The following is a 14,485-nucleotide window of genomic DNA, read 5'->3' on the forward strand; positions in this document are numbered from 1 at the left end:
GTCGATTGGCATTTCTGTTTTCCTTGTTCTGAAGGGCAGTGTTGCTTTAGCTTACTCAGTTACCTTGCTGAAATCCTTGTTCATTTATCTCCAAATACTTCCAGTCCATGTTGTCCCCACATGATTCAATTGCAGGGTTTTTCTTCATGATTGATTAATCAGTCTTAATTCTTCAGATGTTACTGATGCTTTGACACTACATAAATTCTCTTAAATTCTCACTGTTGCCATCGGAACACTCGCTGACTGTGCCCTTGAAATCAGATGGGATACAACAAAGGAGCAACTAGAGGGCAATTTACATATGCTTAACAGAAGTCCTCAGCAGAATCCAGATCTAAACCGCTTTTAAAAAATATCCAAGATCAAGCATTTGTCACTCTTGCTTTTTCTGAAAGAATACATTTTAAAACTTACAGTATGTATTGGGGAAACTTCAATGGCCTCTTGACAATGTGGAAGGCTGGTTTGGTGGATTTTTGATACTTGGTGTCAGATGAATCTCTCCAGTCAGTCATTCCGTTTCCAGGCCATGCAGTATTTACTTGGTAAAATTTCTGGAAACCCTCCAACTCCTGGTTTTGTGTGGGATTTTTTCCTTACACTTTTGACAGAATGAGACATCCATGATGTGGCATTTGAAAGGACCCACACTTGCTCTGTTTCTCAAACCTAGCTTCTCTTGTGTTCTCGGGTCTTAATTGCGATCAGCCCTAAGATAAATCGCCCTGCTAAACAATAATAGAATACCATTTATTTAAATATTTTTGGATGTTTTCTACATTTTCAAATATATTGATTTCAATAACAACACAAAGTGTACAGTGCTCACTTTATATTTATTTTTGATTACAAGTATTTGCACTGTAAAAAAACAAGACGTATTTTTCAGTTCACCTAATATAAGTACTGTAGTGCAATCTCTTTATCATGAAAGTTGAACTTACAAATGTAGAATTATGTAAAAAAAACAAACCTGCATTCGAAAATTAAACTACAATTTTAGAGTCTGCAAGCCCACTCAGTCCTACTTCTTGTTCAGACTATTGCTCAGACAAACAAGTTTGTTTATATTTGCAGGAAATAATGCTGCCTGCTTCTGGTTTACAATGTCCCCTGAAAGTGAGAACAGGTGTTCTCATGGCACAGTTGTAGCCAGTGTTGCAAGATAATTATGTTATTATCTTGCAACACTGCAAACCCTACTGCCTGGCTTATTTATTAAAAATAACCCACATGGCTTAAATCTTCTTTCATTTCTGAATTGAGGAGCAGCATGAAAAAGGTTGAAGTATTAACACACCTCAAACTAGCAACAGTGACAAACTAGAACACGGGTTTACTACAGAGTTCAGTAATATTACTCAATTGTTTTAGATTGCAGGCTCTGTGTATTTTCTATGCCCTATTTTATTCCCATTTCTTCTCCCCATCCAAACCAGGCTCTAATTCTTGGACCTCAGCATGGTTTTGCAGGTCATGGTGGGTAGGGAGATGACCTTCAGGGTGATATAGCTGAATGCTATTTTGCAGTCTCTTTTCCTTGAGACAAGGGCTATGTGCTCAGTGTAGTACATCAGACGTGTTACATTCAAATCCATCTTCCTCAAGGCAACTAACCTGGAATTTTGGTATTATTTAGAAATCCCTCCTATTTTTTTTTCTGTCTCTTGATAGATACGTATGAGCCAGATGGTTATAACCCAGAAGCACCTAGTATTACCAGTGCTGGTAGATCTCAATACCGACAGTTCTTTACTAGAACACAGACACAGCGTCCAAATCTGATTGGCCTAACATCTGGGGAGATGGATACAAATCCAAGAGGTAAGAAAAGTATCTTGACACTGCTCTAACTGTTCTTACGAGCAGAGTTGAGTCTGTCATCACTTGGTTTTTCTTTGTTCCAGGCTGAAACTAATAGAGCCTTTGAACTAATGTTCGGGCATAACTTTCACACACTTTAAATGTCAAAGTTCTTATTAAAGTAGAAGATAATTTTGAATGCTAACTTGATCATCTAAAAGTTTTTTAAAAAACCCGACTTATTACTTAAAACTGATTTGCTAGCGTGCAGACTAGTGCATAATACAAATCACTTTCCCTCTAATTTTCAAATGCACACAAGCTCTTAGTGCAAAAAGCTTTAAGCTACCTAATCCTGAACTCGTACCCATTATAACATAAGCAGCCTGAACGCTGCTTTAATGTAACAAAGGTTCATTCTGGCAACGGGGCACAAGAATGTCCGTCCACACCATCTTCTCTCCATATACTCCCTGTGTCAGCTGAAGTGAGGGTGGTGGCAAAGGAGCTGCTGTGGCAGGTCTTAGCCACAGGAGGATCTGGCTTATTTTAAACAAGGTATCTTAATTTAAACAGACTATCATACATGGAAATCTTATGTCTTTGCATGTGGAACTATTGCATTTATTCAGTTGAGATGGAGTAGTCTAAATGAAGGGTTAATTCTCATGGGTAAAAAACTTCAGCTTGCACATAACACATGTAAGGCTTTTTTTAAAAAACAAAAACAAAAAAACTGAGGCCCAGAACAGCATTAAAGAAGCTCCCGGAGGTGGAGGAGGGTAGGGCAGGGAATCTAGTAGTAAAGTATTGTTGTGGAATCTGATATGCCATTTCCATAGCATAGGATTGTGATGCCATAAACACGTCACAAGCTCTAAGAGACTGCTCTCTGAGAATGCATTTCAGTAATGGGGAAAATCCAGAACATTACAGGCAAATTTGTTTCAATCCCTTCTATTCAAATTTTCCAAGGCTACTTACTTTGGAAGTTGTTTTTATATATTTAAAATGAAAAAATCTGTGCATCCTGTGCCCTTCATTCTCACCAGCGTAACTAGGTGTTACCGAAGTCTCCGGTACTTGTACAAACCATATAAAATGATGTACAGTTCCACAAGCTTCTTTTCAGGGGAATGAATATTTGGCATGTGGGAAGAGAGAGACTAATGGCAATAGCCGCATCTAAGCAGGATGCAAGCAAGCAGTAAGCAAATATTCCTAACTTCCCTAGTTCTCTTAATTGCATCCAGTTCTGATCTGCAGTTCCCCAGCACTTCTGCAGCCTCTTACCTCTGTCTTGATCTTCAGCCCAAGAAATCAAGTCATGCTAAACAATGTGAATTGTGGTCTGAACAGATATCCACAAATATAGACTGAAGCACCATACTTTAAGTGAGTTAAATAGGTTGATGCTTACTTCGGAAGTTAAAGTGTGAAGTTTAATTTGAGGGTTTTTCTCTAATTTTAATATGGTGCTTGTCCAAAGTCATTTTTAAGAGAGATTCTTACCCTCCACTACTTATCTTATTGTTAAGCTACTTACTTCCATTCCCTGAAGTAATTCCATAAACAAGATTGAGCAGCTTGTCAAAACCTTTGATTTTTAGTATTAACAGCTGAACATACCCATCTGTAGTATGTATACCCTGTGCTTTTCTTTAAACAAAAACCTGCTTTTTAAACTTTAAATTCTAATTTTGGGGATGTCTCTGTTAGAGCACTTTAAATAATATGCTGCTTTTTCCTCCAGCGGCCAACATTATCATCCAGACTGAAACTCCCATTTCCATTGCAAATAACAGCAGCAATGTAACCAGAGTGGTGCTTGAGCCAGACAACAGGAAAAGACCTCCAAGTAGCATGGAAGGGCCATCTGTAAAGAAACCCTGGATGGGAAAGTAAGAACTAACAAGTCAGAGTATAAAGCCATAAGGGACGATGAGATTATCTAAATGCAGCTGACTAATCAGTAATGTAAAATGGATTTCTTTCAGTGTTCTGAATATAATTGTCTGAGCCAGAGGCTCTCAAAAGACTCGGGGGCCGAGTGAACAGGCTCCTGCCATTTGAGAATACAGATGTTAAATGCTACATATACTACAGTCTCATTAAATCTTGAGGTTGTCATCTACCCTTCTTATAGAAAGATAAACCTAAGTAATGAACAGTAGGCTATTAAGTAGTTAGTATGCAATATGTTTCCCATAAATGTTATCTCACTCTTGCTTTTTCTAGGCAAGCCAATAACCAGAATAAACCAGGATTTCTGAAAAAGAATCAGTATACTAACACCAAGCTGGAAGTTCGAAAAATCCCACCTGAGTTGAATAATATTACACAACTCAATGAACACTTCAGCAAATTTGGAACTATTGTTAACATTCAGGTAAAATCAAGATTATTTTTTTCTGATGTGTCTCTCCAATAAGTTTGTCAAAAAAAACATACTGTATCATTTGGGAAATCAGGATAGGTAAAGGACTAAATCAGAAGCCTCTTGTGCCTGGTCCACTCTGCATTACTGTCTCGACTCTGTTAAAAATATTACAGTACCTTCTAGTTGCACAGACGCATTTTAAACTCCCAAAGCTGGGGGTGAAGCAAGGGGGTTAAGCATCGGGTCTGAAAGCCCAACATTCACTGAGCACCCTACACTTGATTTTTGGAAGAGACCTGGTAAACAAAAATCCTTCCTGTTTTTTGTATGGGAATTGAAGATCCCATAGTATTTCTTATAAGGTCAGGGCTTTATCCATGCATCTTTCACCAAAAGTCTCTGCATATCAATTTACTGCCATTTTCCACCACAGAAGTGACTGCAATTCAGGTGATGGTGCTTGGGATTATCTGGAATGAAGAACACTATATAAACAAAATATTTATAGTTGTATGGCTAAAATCTTATTCAGCTGTTTCCCACTGTTTGGCTGGGAGAGTAGCCTGGCTTCCTTTAGGCCTTTGATAGGAAAACTGAATAAAAAGTAGGACCTATGAAAATCTACCTACGTTTTGAGTTTGATATGAGAAAAGACACTTTTAGTCCAAAAATATCTAGCTATCTCTATTAAGAATGACTTGCTCTATTGGTAGTAATCTACCTTCCTCCAAAAAATAGTGTATTTAAAAAATGTAATTATCTTTTTCATACTGAAAAATAAAATTGGTCTTTGATATTGTCATTGAATAAAACATTTTTTTCCCTCAAATGTATCACATGGAATTAGGAGGCATTTCTCCTAAAAATGGAGTAAACCTTTGTGGCTTGCATTGTAGTGACTTTGTTTGGCCTTTTGGGCAGAATTCTCCTTGCTTCTGTAACCCAAATGCCTAATACAGTGGATATTTAGTCTTGTATGGATTCAAACTCTGCCCTTCCACAGGAGCTTAAAAGGAAGAACTGGGGTTGCAGAGTGCAGCTGTGATAGGAGCAGCAATGGTTGTTCCTGTTTCACTTCATAGTGAATATTTAATAGTGATGATAGCAGATAGCACAATGGTAGGTTTTATGTATGTAGTAAAATACACTATCGTCTTTGCTGCGTAAAGTACGTGAGAGGACATTTGACTTTGACTTGATCAGTGTCATCTTTGTGTAATCGATACTTGAAAAATACAACTCCCTCCTTTCTGGTGTAAAACTGTATTTGACAAATGTTTGTGACGTTTCAGGTGCTGTTTCCTGTGAAATATGGATCAGTGACAATTGTTTATATATGCTGAACTTCTGTTTTAGGTTGCTTTCAAGAATGATCCTGAAGCTGCCCTAATTCAATATTTAACTAACGATGAGGCCAGAAAGGCCATTTCCAGCACAGAGGCAGTTTTAAACAATCGATTTATAAGGGTGCTGTGGCATAGGGAAAATGAGCAGCAACCACCACTGCTGCAGCAACACCTGCACCATCACCAGCAGCAACCACCACAATCTCTGCATCACCAGCTTCATCTTCAACAACAAACGCTGACTGCCCAACCTCCAGCTGCAACGGTACATAGCAATGTGTCAAAGGTATACTGCCTTCATGCAAAATGTGGCTGCTTTGTCAGACTGGTCAGAGCATTGAAGATCAGTGATGCTTCAAAGTGGATAGTGCTTTAAAAATGCAACTATATAATCTTTCCTTTTTATATGTACTCGTACGCAGGTGATAACTAAACCACTGGCATCGGGTGCCTATGTCCTTAATAAGGTTTCAGTTAAACGTCGCCTTGGAGCAGCAGGTGGAAACCAGACAGATGCAGCACATTTGTTAAATCAGTCCAGCGCTACTGCAGAGGATTCTCAGGTATGTTTGACAAAGATTATGCCTGTGAATCTCAAAATTTAATACTTTCACTATTGGTTAGATGAGAGGATGACTAAATAGGACTTGTGGGTTCTATTTGTGGTTGTTCCATTAACGTTCTGTGTGACCTCCAGCCAGTCATTTAATCTCTGTAGCTCCAATATCCTATCTGCAAAATTGGAGTAATGTCTGTGGAAAATAATTCTTGAATCTTGGTTTAAAATATAGGTATGATTAGAAAAATAAATAGTCAAAAGATATTGCTTAGCTAACAAATCTGATCCCTCAGTATAGTCAGTCAGATCTCTAGTGACAAGATTTCACTTCTTATTCCTGTAAATTTCATGTGCACTGATCTGCATGGGTAGGTACTTTTTTATATGGTTCTATAGCAATCTTCATACAGTTCAGGGTAATGCGGATTGAGTTGCACTGATGCTGTGGTGCAAAACAGCCCTGGTAACAAAAGGATATGCTTGTAGTGGGAGAGGAAGAATCGTGCAAGGTTTAGGCTGAACAACTATTGTTCTTTTAATGGGAATCATGTTTCTAAAATTCTGAGCAGAAGGCATAATATTGTTGGCATGGGAATGCTAACCTGTATATAATGCAGAAGTAATACACTTAGTCTCCATAGTGGTTAGCAGAGAAAAATTTGATCCTGCTGTGGTTTGTGTAACTGGCAGCATCACCTTGTTATGGCTTCTCTGGCTCTTATCTTTCCCTGTATTATTCTCCAAATAAGAACTTTGGATGAGGGAAGGGAGAGGTTTTTTTTTGTCTTTTGCCTTTGACAAGCATTCAGGTGTTACTCTTCTGGGAAGAATTATGCTGTTGATTCCTGTATGCATGCGTGTATATTAAGTTTGCAGTGTAGTTGTAGTTTGTTGCTCCCAGGATATTAGAGGCAAGGTGGGTGAAGTAGTATCTTTTATTGGACCAACTTGTGTTGGTAAGAGACAAGTTTTTGAGCTTGTCCAATAAAAGATATTACCTCACCCACCTTGTCTCTGTATATTAAATTGTCATGCGTCACCTAAATACCGAATGTCTAAAAAGAAAGCATGTTATCTTGGTTGTAAACTGGGTGCATTACTCTTAAAGCTTGTTCACGTGCTTATAACTATGTTCCGGCATAATAACCTCGTTCATTTTAGTGTTCTATTATTTCAGACATTTTCTACTTCTACAAGCCATACAAAAATGGTGTATAATTCCCCAAACTTAAAGACCTCTGTGAAATCTGGCACAGGATCTAAATCCCATGATGTTCAAGAGGCCCTTAAAAAGAAACAGGTACTTGTATATACTTTGTTTGATGGATATTCTAAAAGTCAAGATCCTTGTAAAGAAATGACCTCTTATGTCCGCGTGCCCCCTGCAGTGTGCCTGCAGTTTTTTCTCATGTTCTCTACTCACAGTGCCCACTGTCAGGCACTGTGCTTGTCAGGCGGGTCTCCAGTGACTCAGCTCTCTGGCCAAGTCACGCACAGTGTGTACGCGAAAACCCGCGCGCGCACACCTTCTGGGGTGTACAGTTTTACAGAGCCTATCTCAAAGCCCTCAACCTTCTCTGGCTCAGTCCTTAGCCCATCCAACAGGGCCCATCATGGTACCCTCAACTGGGGCAAAGATTCCTGCTCTGGAGTGGAGCAGTGCCACTGGGGCTTCCTCCCTGGTGACTTTTGCCTTCCCTTGAGTCCGCAGTGACCCCAGCTCTCCAACTCAGCCACTTTTCTTGAACTCGGTTCACTGACTCCAGCTCTCCAGCAGAATCAGTCTCAGTTTAGCCCCCCTTCTGGTGATGGTAACATTGTTCTAGATGCAGCCCTTCCCTGGGCTTCTTTCAGCTTAGGGCTTAACCACTTGCCCAGTGGCTGTTTGGGGGTGACCCAGGCTCGCCCACTACTCCAGGTCCCAACCCAAGGACCCTCTAAGTAGCAGCCACGTGCCATGTCACTTTAACTACTGTGTTTTCCTCTGGCCCTTATCTTACTCATGTCCGAGCAGCCAGCCAGGAGCACTTTTCCTGTTCCCCGAGTCCCTGCCAGTAACTGCTCACTTTGGCCCTTGCACCTCCTGCAGCCAGCCAGGAGCACTTTCCTGGCTCCCCCAGACCCTGCCAGCAGACTGAACTCACTCTGGCTCTGTAGCTCCTTTTATAGGAGTCTGCTGGGCCCTGGTTGGCTGATCCTTGCAGCCTCTCTAGGTAGCTTGGAGGACTCTCCTCTACTATTCTTTTTTTTTTTTTTGGATAGGTTGTGGTAGGACTGTGAGGCCTCCAGCAGGGGGCCTCCAAGCCTGACACCCCATCACTTAGCTTTAACTCCAACTTTTCCTATAGAGCAGTGAGCAGTTCTGGGGCAAGCTGACTCTTACAGTGATCCCACTTTTTCTTTTTTTTAAGTACAGCCTGTGGGCTGTCTGGATATCTTGCGGAGAGGCAGTGTGGCTAAGCAGGGTCAGGAGCAGCCCTTTTGGCCACTTTCCTCTTCTAGGTGGGCCAAATGGCTTTCAGTAGTTGTTCCCCCTTGCAGTAAAGAGAGCATATGGTGTTAAGTGTATTATCTCTTTTGTCTTTACTGGAAATGCTCTTGTTGTAAGGCTGATGTGTTCTGTATCAGAGATTGTTTCCTCTATCTCTAAAGTTCTCAGGCACTTAAATTACCCTACTTGACCGAGAAAGTTGTTTGTAAAAAGATGAAGGGGAATTGGGAGAGACACCTGTTTTCATTTAAGTGGTCTGTGCTATCCCTTTTTTTTGTGTGCATGTTGCAGCATTAGCTTGGGGCATTTAGGTGTTACTGTGATACAGTAAATGAGGATCAGAGGCTCTTTATGTTTGTGCAGCACACACACTTTTAATCTTCATTAGAGCTTAAAGAAAAAGTATAACAGCTGAGCAGTTGGCAGGAGGAGTGTTAGAAAAGCTGCTGCTATTGACCTTTCTTGGCTATATATGGGATAATCAGAAACTTATCAATGAAAGACTTACTGAATCCATCCCCCATCCAGTGTAGCATTGTGTGTCACTGCAGGACAAATCTAGTACTAAATGGATGTTACTCTAGATCTCAGCCAAGAAAAAGTGGTTCTAGTTCTGGTTTAATCTGGTTCTTCCTAATCATAGAAACTTGTATATGCCCAATAACTGAAAATATGTCCTTCTCACTTAGGAGGCAATGAAGCTTCAACAAGATATGAGAAAAAAGAAGCAGGAGATGTTAGAAAAACAAATAGAATGCCAAAAGGTAAGTCTGGAATGTATTCTAGCTGTTGCGTTCTGATTCCAGTGGGCACTAAATTTATTCCATTTGGTTGCTGTCTAAATTGTATCTTCTTGCTCAGTTGTCCTTTTTTTAACATACATAGATGTTGATATCTAAGCTGGAGAAAAATAAGGCCACGAAACCAGAGGAGAGGGCAGAAATAATGAAGACCTTGAAAGAACTAACAGGAAAAATCTCTCAATTAAAGGATGAATTGAAAACTTCATCTGTAGCCTCCACACCGTCAAAACTGAAGTCCAAGACAGAGGTGTGTGCGTACGTGCATACATACATACTTTTGAAATAAATCATTACTATGATTTTTAGCAAGTGGGTAATAGCTGTCTTCAGGTTTACTTTCTCACCTCATCTTTCAGAGTGGACAATGAAGCATGGGGATAGAATAAAGCGGAAAGCTAATACACTTTAGGACACTGGTACACAGGGAACTGGTATACCTAGTTGTTATAGTAATCTGAGCATATCTCAGACCTTAAGTTGATTACAGACATTGCTTGAATGTCAGCTTTCTGAAGTAAAATGTATCACACTAGTTCTGAGAAGAAATCAAACTGACTAATTTAATCATTAGTTTTTCTTGCCAGTCCTGTTCTTTGGGTCCTGAATGTGAACTATGTCACGTTACCCAGTACATGCTGGTTTGTACTGCATGAATGAGACAGTTAGGTATTGATTACTTTTCTAATTCAGTAACTTGTAACACAATGTTTACAGTAATACAGATATTTTAAAAGCATTAGGGATACTGTTTTTAATTGCTAAGAATTGTTTGAACTTTCCATATTGGAAAGGTATAAGCAAAAGCCTTAGGTGCAAGGACAAAGCAAGTTCTACTAGCATTTAAATGCCAAGATAGATTAGTGGGGAATATAAATGACTACTAACTGGCACTCCCACAAGGAGTAAAATTGTCCTCCTGCAGTGTTTAGTATAAAATAAAATCCTTTCATACCTGTGAAAACATCAAAAATTGCTTCACTGTGATCTTTATAACAAAATACCTACTGATAAGTATAAGCATGGGCAAATGCATCAACTCCAATAGAAAATAGCTTTTTGAAAGTTACTCTTGATCCATATAGTTCAATGATCAACTGAGAAGAGATCACTGAAATCATAGTTTGCTTTTCCAAAGGAACTTTACCAGTTTTGAATTCCTGTGTTGAAATACATACAATGCCAATGTCTTCTCTTCAGGGTTGAACATTTTCTTCTACTGGGCATGAACACTGGGCTTAGAGAGGAATATGGATACTGAGGGATTCTTCTAAAGTTTGTGGCTAAACAAAATGGAATAAGGTGTTAAGAGGATAAGTACTAATACCCCCTTTTTTTTATTTTTTTTTTTAAAGGCACAAAAAGAGCTTTTAGATGCAGAACTGGACTTTCATAAAAGATTGTCTTCTGGAGAAGATACAACAGAGTTGAGGAAAAAGCTCAGTCAACTACAGGTTGAAGTGAGTTTGTAAGGAGTGCTGCCCCAGTGCTTCATGTCTGTTACATGAAGCTTTCAACTCCCCTGAAAGCTGAAGATAGCTTTGCCCACTATGTGCCTTTCTTTTTAACAGGCTGCCCGTTTAGGTATCTTGCCTGTAGGTCGAGGAAAGGTGATATCTGCTCCGGGCAGAGGAAGAGGACGAGGTCGTGGTGGGAGAGGAAGGGGCACATTGAATCATATGGTGGTAGATCACCGCCCCAAAGCTCTAACCGTCGGTGGCTTCGTAGAAGAGGAGAAAGATGAATTATTACAACACTTCTCTGTAAGTCAGCTCTGGATAGTTAACTTAAACTGGAAAAAAAAATGTAGTCATGATTCCGTACTGCAGATTAAAGACTTGGTGTTTCTTTAGTGTCTTCCAATGGAGGAACTCAAAGTAACTTCATGCACAAGCCTCCCCCCCCACCCCTTGCATCTTGAAGATGTGAGTGTCTTTATTCATATTTCCATAATACAGATAAGTCGTATCACTATCCCAAAATCATAGAACAAGTTAAGTATATAATTTTGCTTTCCAAAACTGGGATTTGGATTACTAAATGTAACTAGGCTTGGCAAAATTAAATTTTTATTTTTTATAATTTCAGTGGATATCTACTTTTAAGTTGGGGTTTTTTGTTTGCTTTTTATCAATTTTTAATTTTCACAGTTGCAGGAAATTATGGAGGGGCAGACAGTTAATGACACTAAAGGTTGACATTCTGTTTTAATGGTTTATAAAGCTTTTAAATTTTTGAAATTGTCAACATCCCATGTCAAAATATACAAAGTGAATGTCCTTAAATCAACAAATCATACCTACTTTTATTCATTTGCTAGTCCATTTGGAACAAGCCTAATTCAGAAGTATACATCACTAGATTTTTACTCTTAAAAAGTTCTCAAGCAGCATTTTTCTTAATTGTCGATCTGTAAAATTTTTTTGAGGAAAATATTTTTTTCGTCGGGTTGTGTGTATGGTGAAATTGACATTTACTGATTTTAAAAATGTAATCCTTGCAAGCCCAAATATAATACTTGCCATATGTGGTATATCTGCACTGCAGTCTCTATGGATGTCCAGGTGCATAGATTTGTCCAACCCCCCATATTGTCTCAACTCAAACACTTGAAATTCACATATTGTGGTAAATAGATCCCTAGCTAGCTAGTCTGTGGAGTGTGGGTATGTGCATATGGGAGCAGGCCACTGCTCCCCTATCTGCCCATTGTGTAATGTGGATGTAGCAGTCAGTACAATTCTGACAATTAAGATTCCTGAACTAAAGTTAACGTCTTTGGTATAGTGAAATGCATGCATTAAAACAAATGCATATTACACTTCACACGTGTGTGCTTTCATACCTTCAGCACACAGTTTACTTCAAAATAGTATATTACCAGGGGTATTGCTTTCATGTTTCAGGAGCATAAGTGTGTATGTAGACCAAAAACAAAACAGAAAACCATGTGGCAAAATGAATCTTTTTCCCTTGTTCTGTCATGTTATGTATGTTACTGTCTACATTGCTTTAAAGTCTTTTGAAATGTGGACTTTAGAAGTATGAAAAATACTTAACAGCCTTTTACAGTCTGTGGGAAACATGTATGTGTATTTATCTACCCACCAAAGGCATTTCCTAGCCGACCCTTTCTCTCTGTGTAGCTTAAAAAGTAAAGCACTGCTGCTTCAAGTTCTTGCTCATGTCCATTCCATATTAGGGGTGTGTGCTCGCCACATGCACCAGTGCCGGAAGTTTTTCCCGCAGCAGGATCTATAGGGGTCCGGCTCTGGCATCCTCTGGAGTGGCGCCCATATGGCACGGTATAAGGGGCGCCACTGGCTTCCCCAACCCTCAGTTCCTTCTTGCCACCAGGGATGGTGCTGGAATGTCTGCTGCTTCGGCTGGCAGTGTTTTGTTCTCCATTCTTTTACATTATAAAACCTGTAATATAGTTGTATATAGTTGAATTAGTTACCCTTAGTAGTAGTTTTCATTAGTCCCAAACAGGACTCAGCCTTGGGATGGGGCATGCCCCGGTCCCTAGACTTTAAGCCCTGCAATAGTTGCAAATGGCCTTCGCCAATCAGCGATCCACATAGTAGCTGCCTAAGGTGCTTGGCCAAAGGGCACATAAGCGACAAGTGTCGTCTTCGTAAGTTCTTCAAACCCAGGTCAAAAAAGAAGCAGGACAACTGCCTGCAAACACTCCTGGGGGAGTCGGCACTCAGTGTGGCATGGGAATAATGGTCCGAGGCGGCACCGAGCACTGCGGTGTCGGTGCACAGTGCCTGCCAGCACCGTCCATGAGCCGGCACCAAACCCCCTCCAGAGCTCCGGCCAAGAAGCAGAAGAAGACAGTGAAAGAGAAAGGAAAGGCCTCGGGGCAAGCCAAGACCTGCGCTGGGCAACTCAGCGCCCCCTTCAGGAAGTCAGGCCCCAGTTCAAGTCGAGTGGTGCAGCCCATCCCATACCTTGCCTGTGAGTCTGGATAGCAGTACAGGCCTCCGTCAGCTTCAGGTGCCATCGATGCCCAAAGCCCTACAGGCAGATCAGGAGATCCTGACGCTTCTAATGCTGTCCACACCAGCTCCAGCGGTACCCCAGTCTCAGGGTAAACCCACCTTGGGACCTCAGCAGCACCGTTCCCCATCACATGGGACATCCCGCCACTGCTTGCCCACCCGAAGCCGTCGTACCTCAGAGCTAAAGAGGCAGGCTCAGTGGAGCCCTCTTTAGTCCCTGGACCTTGGGCACTGACAGCGGGATTCGAGGCATATTTCGTTGGTAGCCTGGCACAGACTCACTGAGGCTTCCCCCTCGCCCCCCCACAGGAGCACCAAGACCAATCCCTCACATCACTAAGAGCTTGGTACAGATCCTGGGACTGATCAAGGGACCGAAGTCACCAGCCTGCTGTCATTGGTCTCCAAGATAGGGATCACCATATTTGGGAAGATCCTCCCAGCAACCCCTCGGCATGGATGCTGCGTAGCTGAACTCTGTTTGGAGGAGGTCCAACAGGTTCTCCTGGGGAGTAGGAAGCCCTCAACCAGACTGATTTACCTGGCCAAGTGGACGTTTTCCCACTGGGCATCCGAGCAAGGCATCTCTCCCTCATGTTCTTCCATACAGTCTCTGTCTTGGACTACCTGCTTCATTTGAGGAACCAGGGCCTGGCACACTTTTTTCCATTAGAGTGCATCTCGCGGCCATCTCTGCTTTTCACCTGCCGATCCAGGGCCAGATGGTGTTTTCTTATGACATGACAGTCAGATTCTTGAGAGGTCTCGAGACTTCCCATGGGTAGGGACCCCTGTTCTGCAGTGGGATCTTAACTTGGTCCTCTCTAGGCTCACGGGCCCGCTCTTTGAGCCGCTGGGCTCCTGATCCCTTTCCCACCTGTCATGTAAGGTCGCTTTCCTGGTGGCGGTGACATCTGCGAGACTAGTCTCTGAGATTAAAGCCCTGACCTCAGAATGCTGTACACTGTCTTCTACAAAGACAAGGTTCAGCTGTGGCCCCACTCAGCCTTCATGCCGAAGGTGGTATCTACCTTCCATATGAACCAGGACATCTTCCTCCCAGTGTTCTGTCCCAAACTGCACAACACCAGCAAAG

The 14,485-nt window shown here is 41.3% G+C and overlaps 1 protein-coding gene across 2 annotated transcripts in view; it reads left to right on the top strand.

Annotated features, from left to right (window-relative positions):
- RBM27 (RNA binding motif protein 27) overlaps positions 1 to 14,485 on the top strand; it is a 39,448-nt gene that overhangs the window by 15,401 nt on the left and 9,562 nt on the right. Inside the window, exons 9-18 of one of the 2 annotated variants that reach the window (XM_073355730.1) lie at positions 1,678 to 1,827; positions 3,560 to 3,707; positions 4,045 to 4,195; positions 5,543 to 5,818; positions 5,955 to 6,095; positions 7,269 to 7,391; positions 9,272 to 9,346; positions 9,468 to 9,632; positions 10,738 to 10,842; positions 10,954 to 11,145. In XM_073355730.1, coding sequence (XP_073211831.1) covers positions 1,678 to 1,827; positions 3,560 to 3,707; positions 4,045 to 4,195; positions 5,543 to 5,818; positions 5,955 to 6,095; positions 7,269 to 7,391; positions 9,272 to 9,346; positions 9,468 to 9,632; positions 10,738 to 10,842; positions 10,954 to 11,145 — 1,526 coding nt within the window. The remainder of the gene's footprint in view (positions 1 to 1,677; positions 1,828 to 3,559; positions 3,708 to 4,044; positions 4,196 to 5,542; positions 5,819 to 5,954; positions 6,096 to 7,268; positions 7,392 to 9,271; positions 9,347 to 9,467; positions 9,633 to 10,737; positions 10,843 to 10,953; positions 11,146 to 14,485) is intronic. The other variant, XM_073355731.1, reaches the window with a different exon arrangement.

The sequence above is a fragment of the Lepidochelys kempii genome, chromosome 8 (genome assembly GCF_965140265.1).
Source record: "Lepidochelys kempii isolate rLepKem1 chromosome 8, rLepKem1.hap2, whole genome shotgun sequence".
NCBI lineage: Eukaryota > Metazoa > Chordata > Testudines > Cheloniidae > Lepidochelys > Lepidochelys kempii.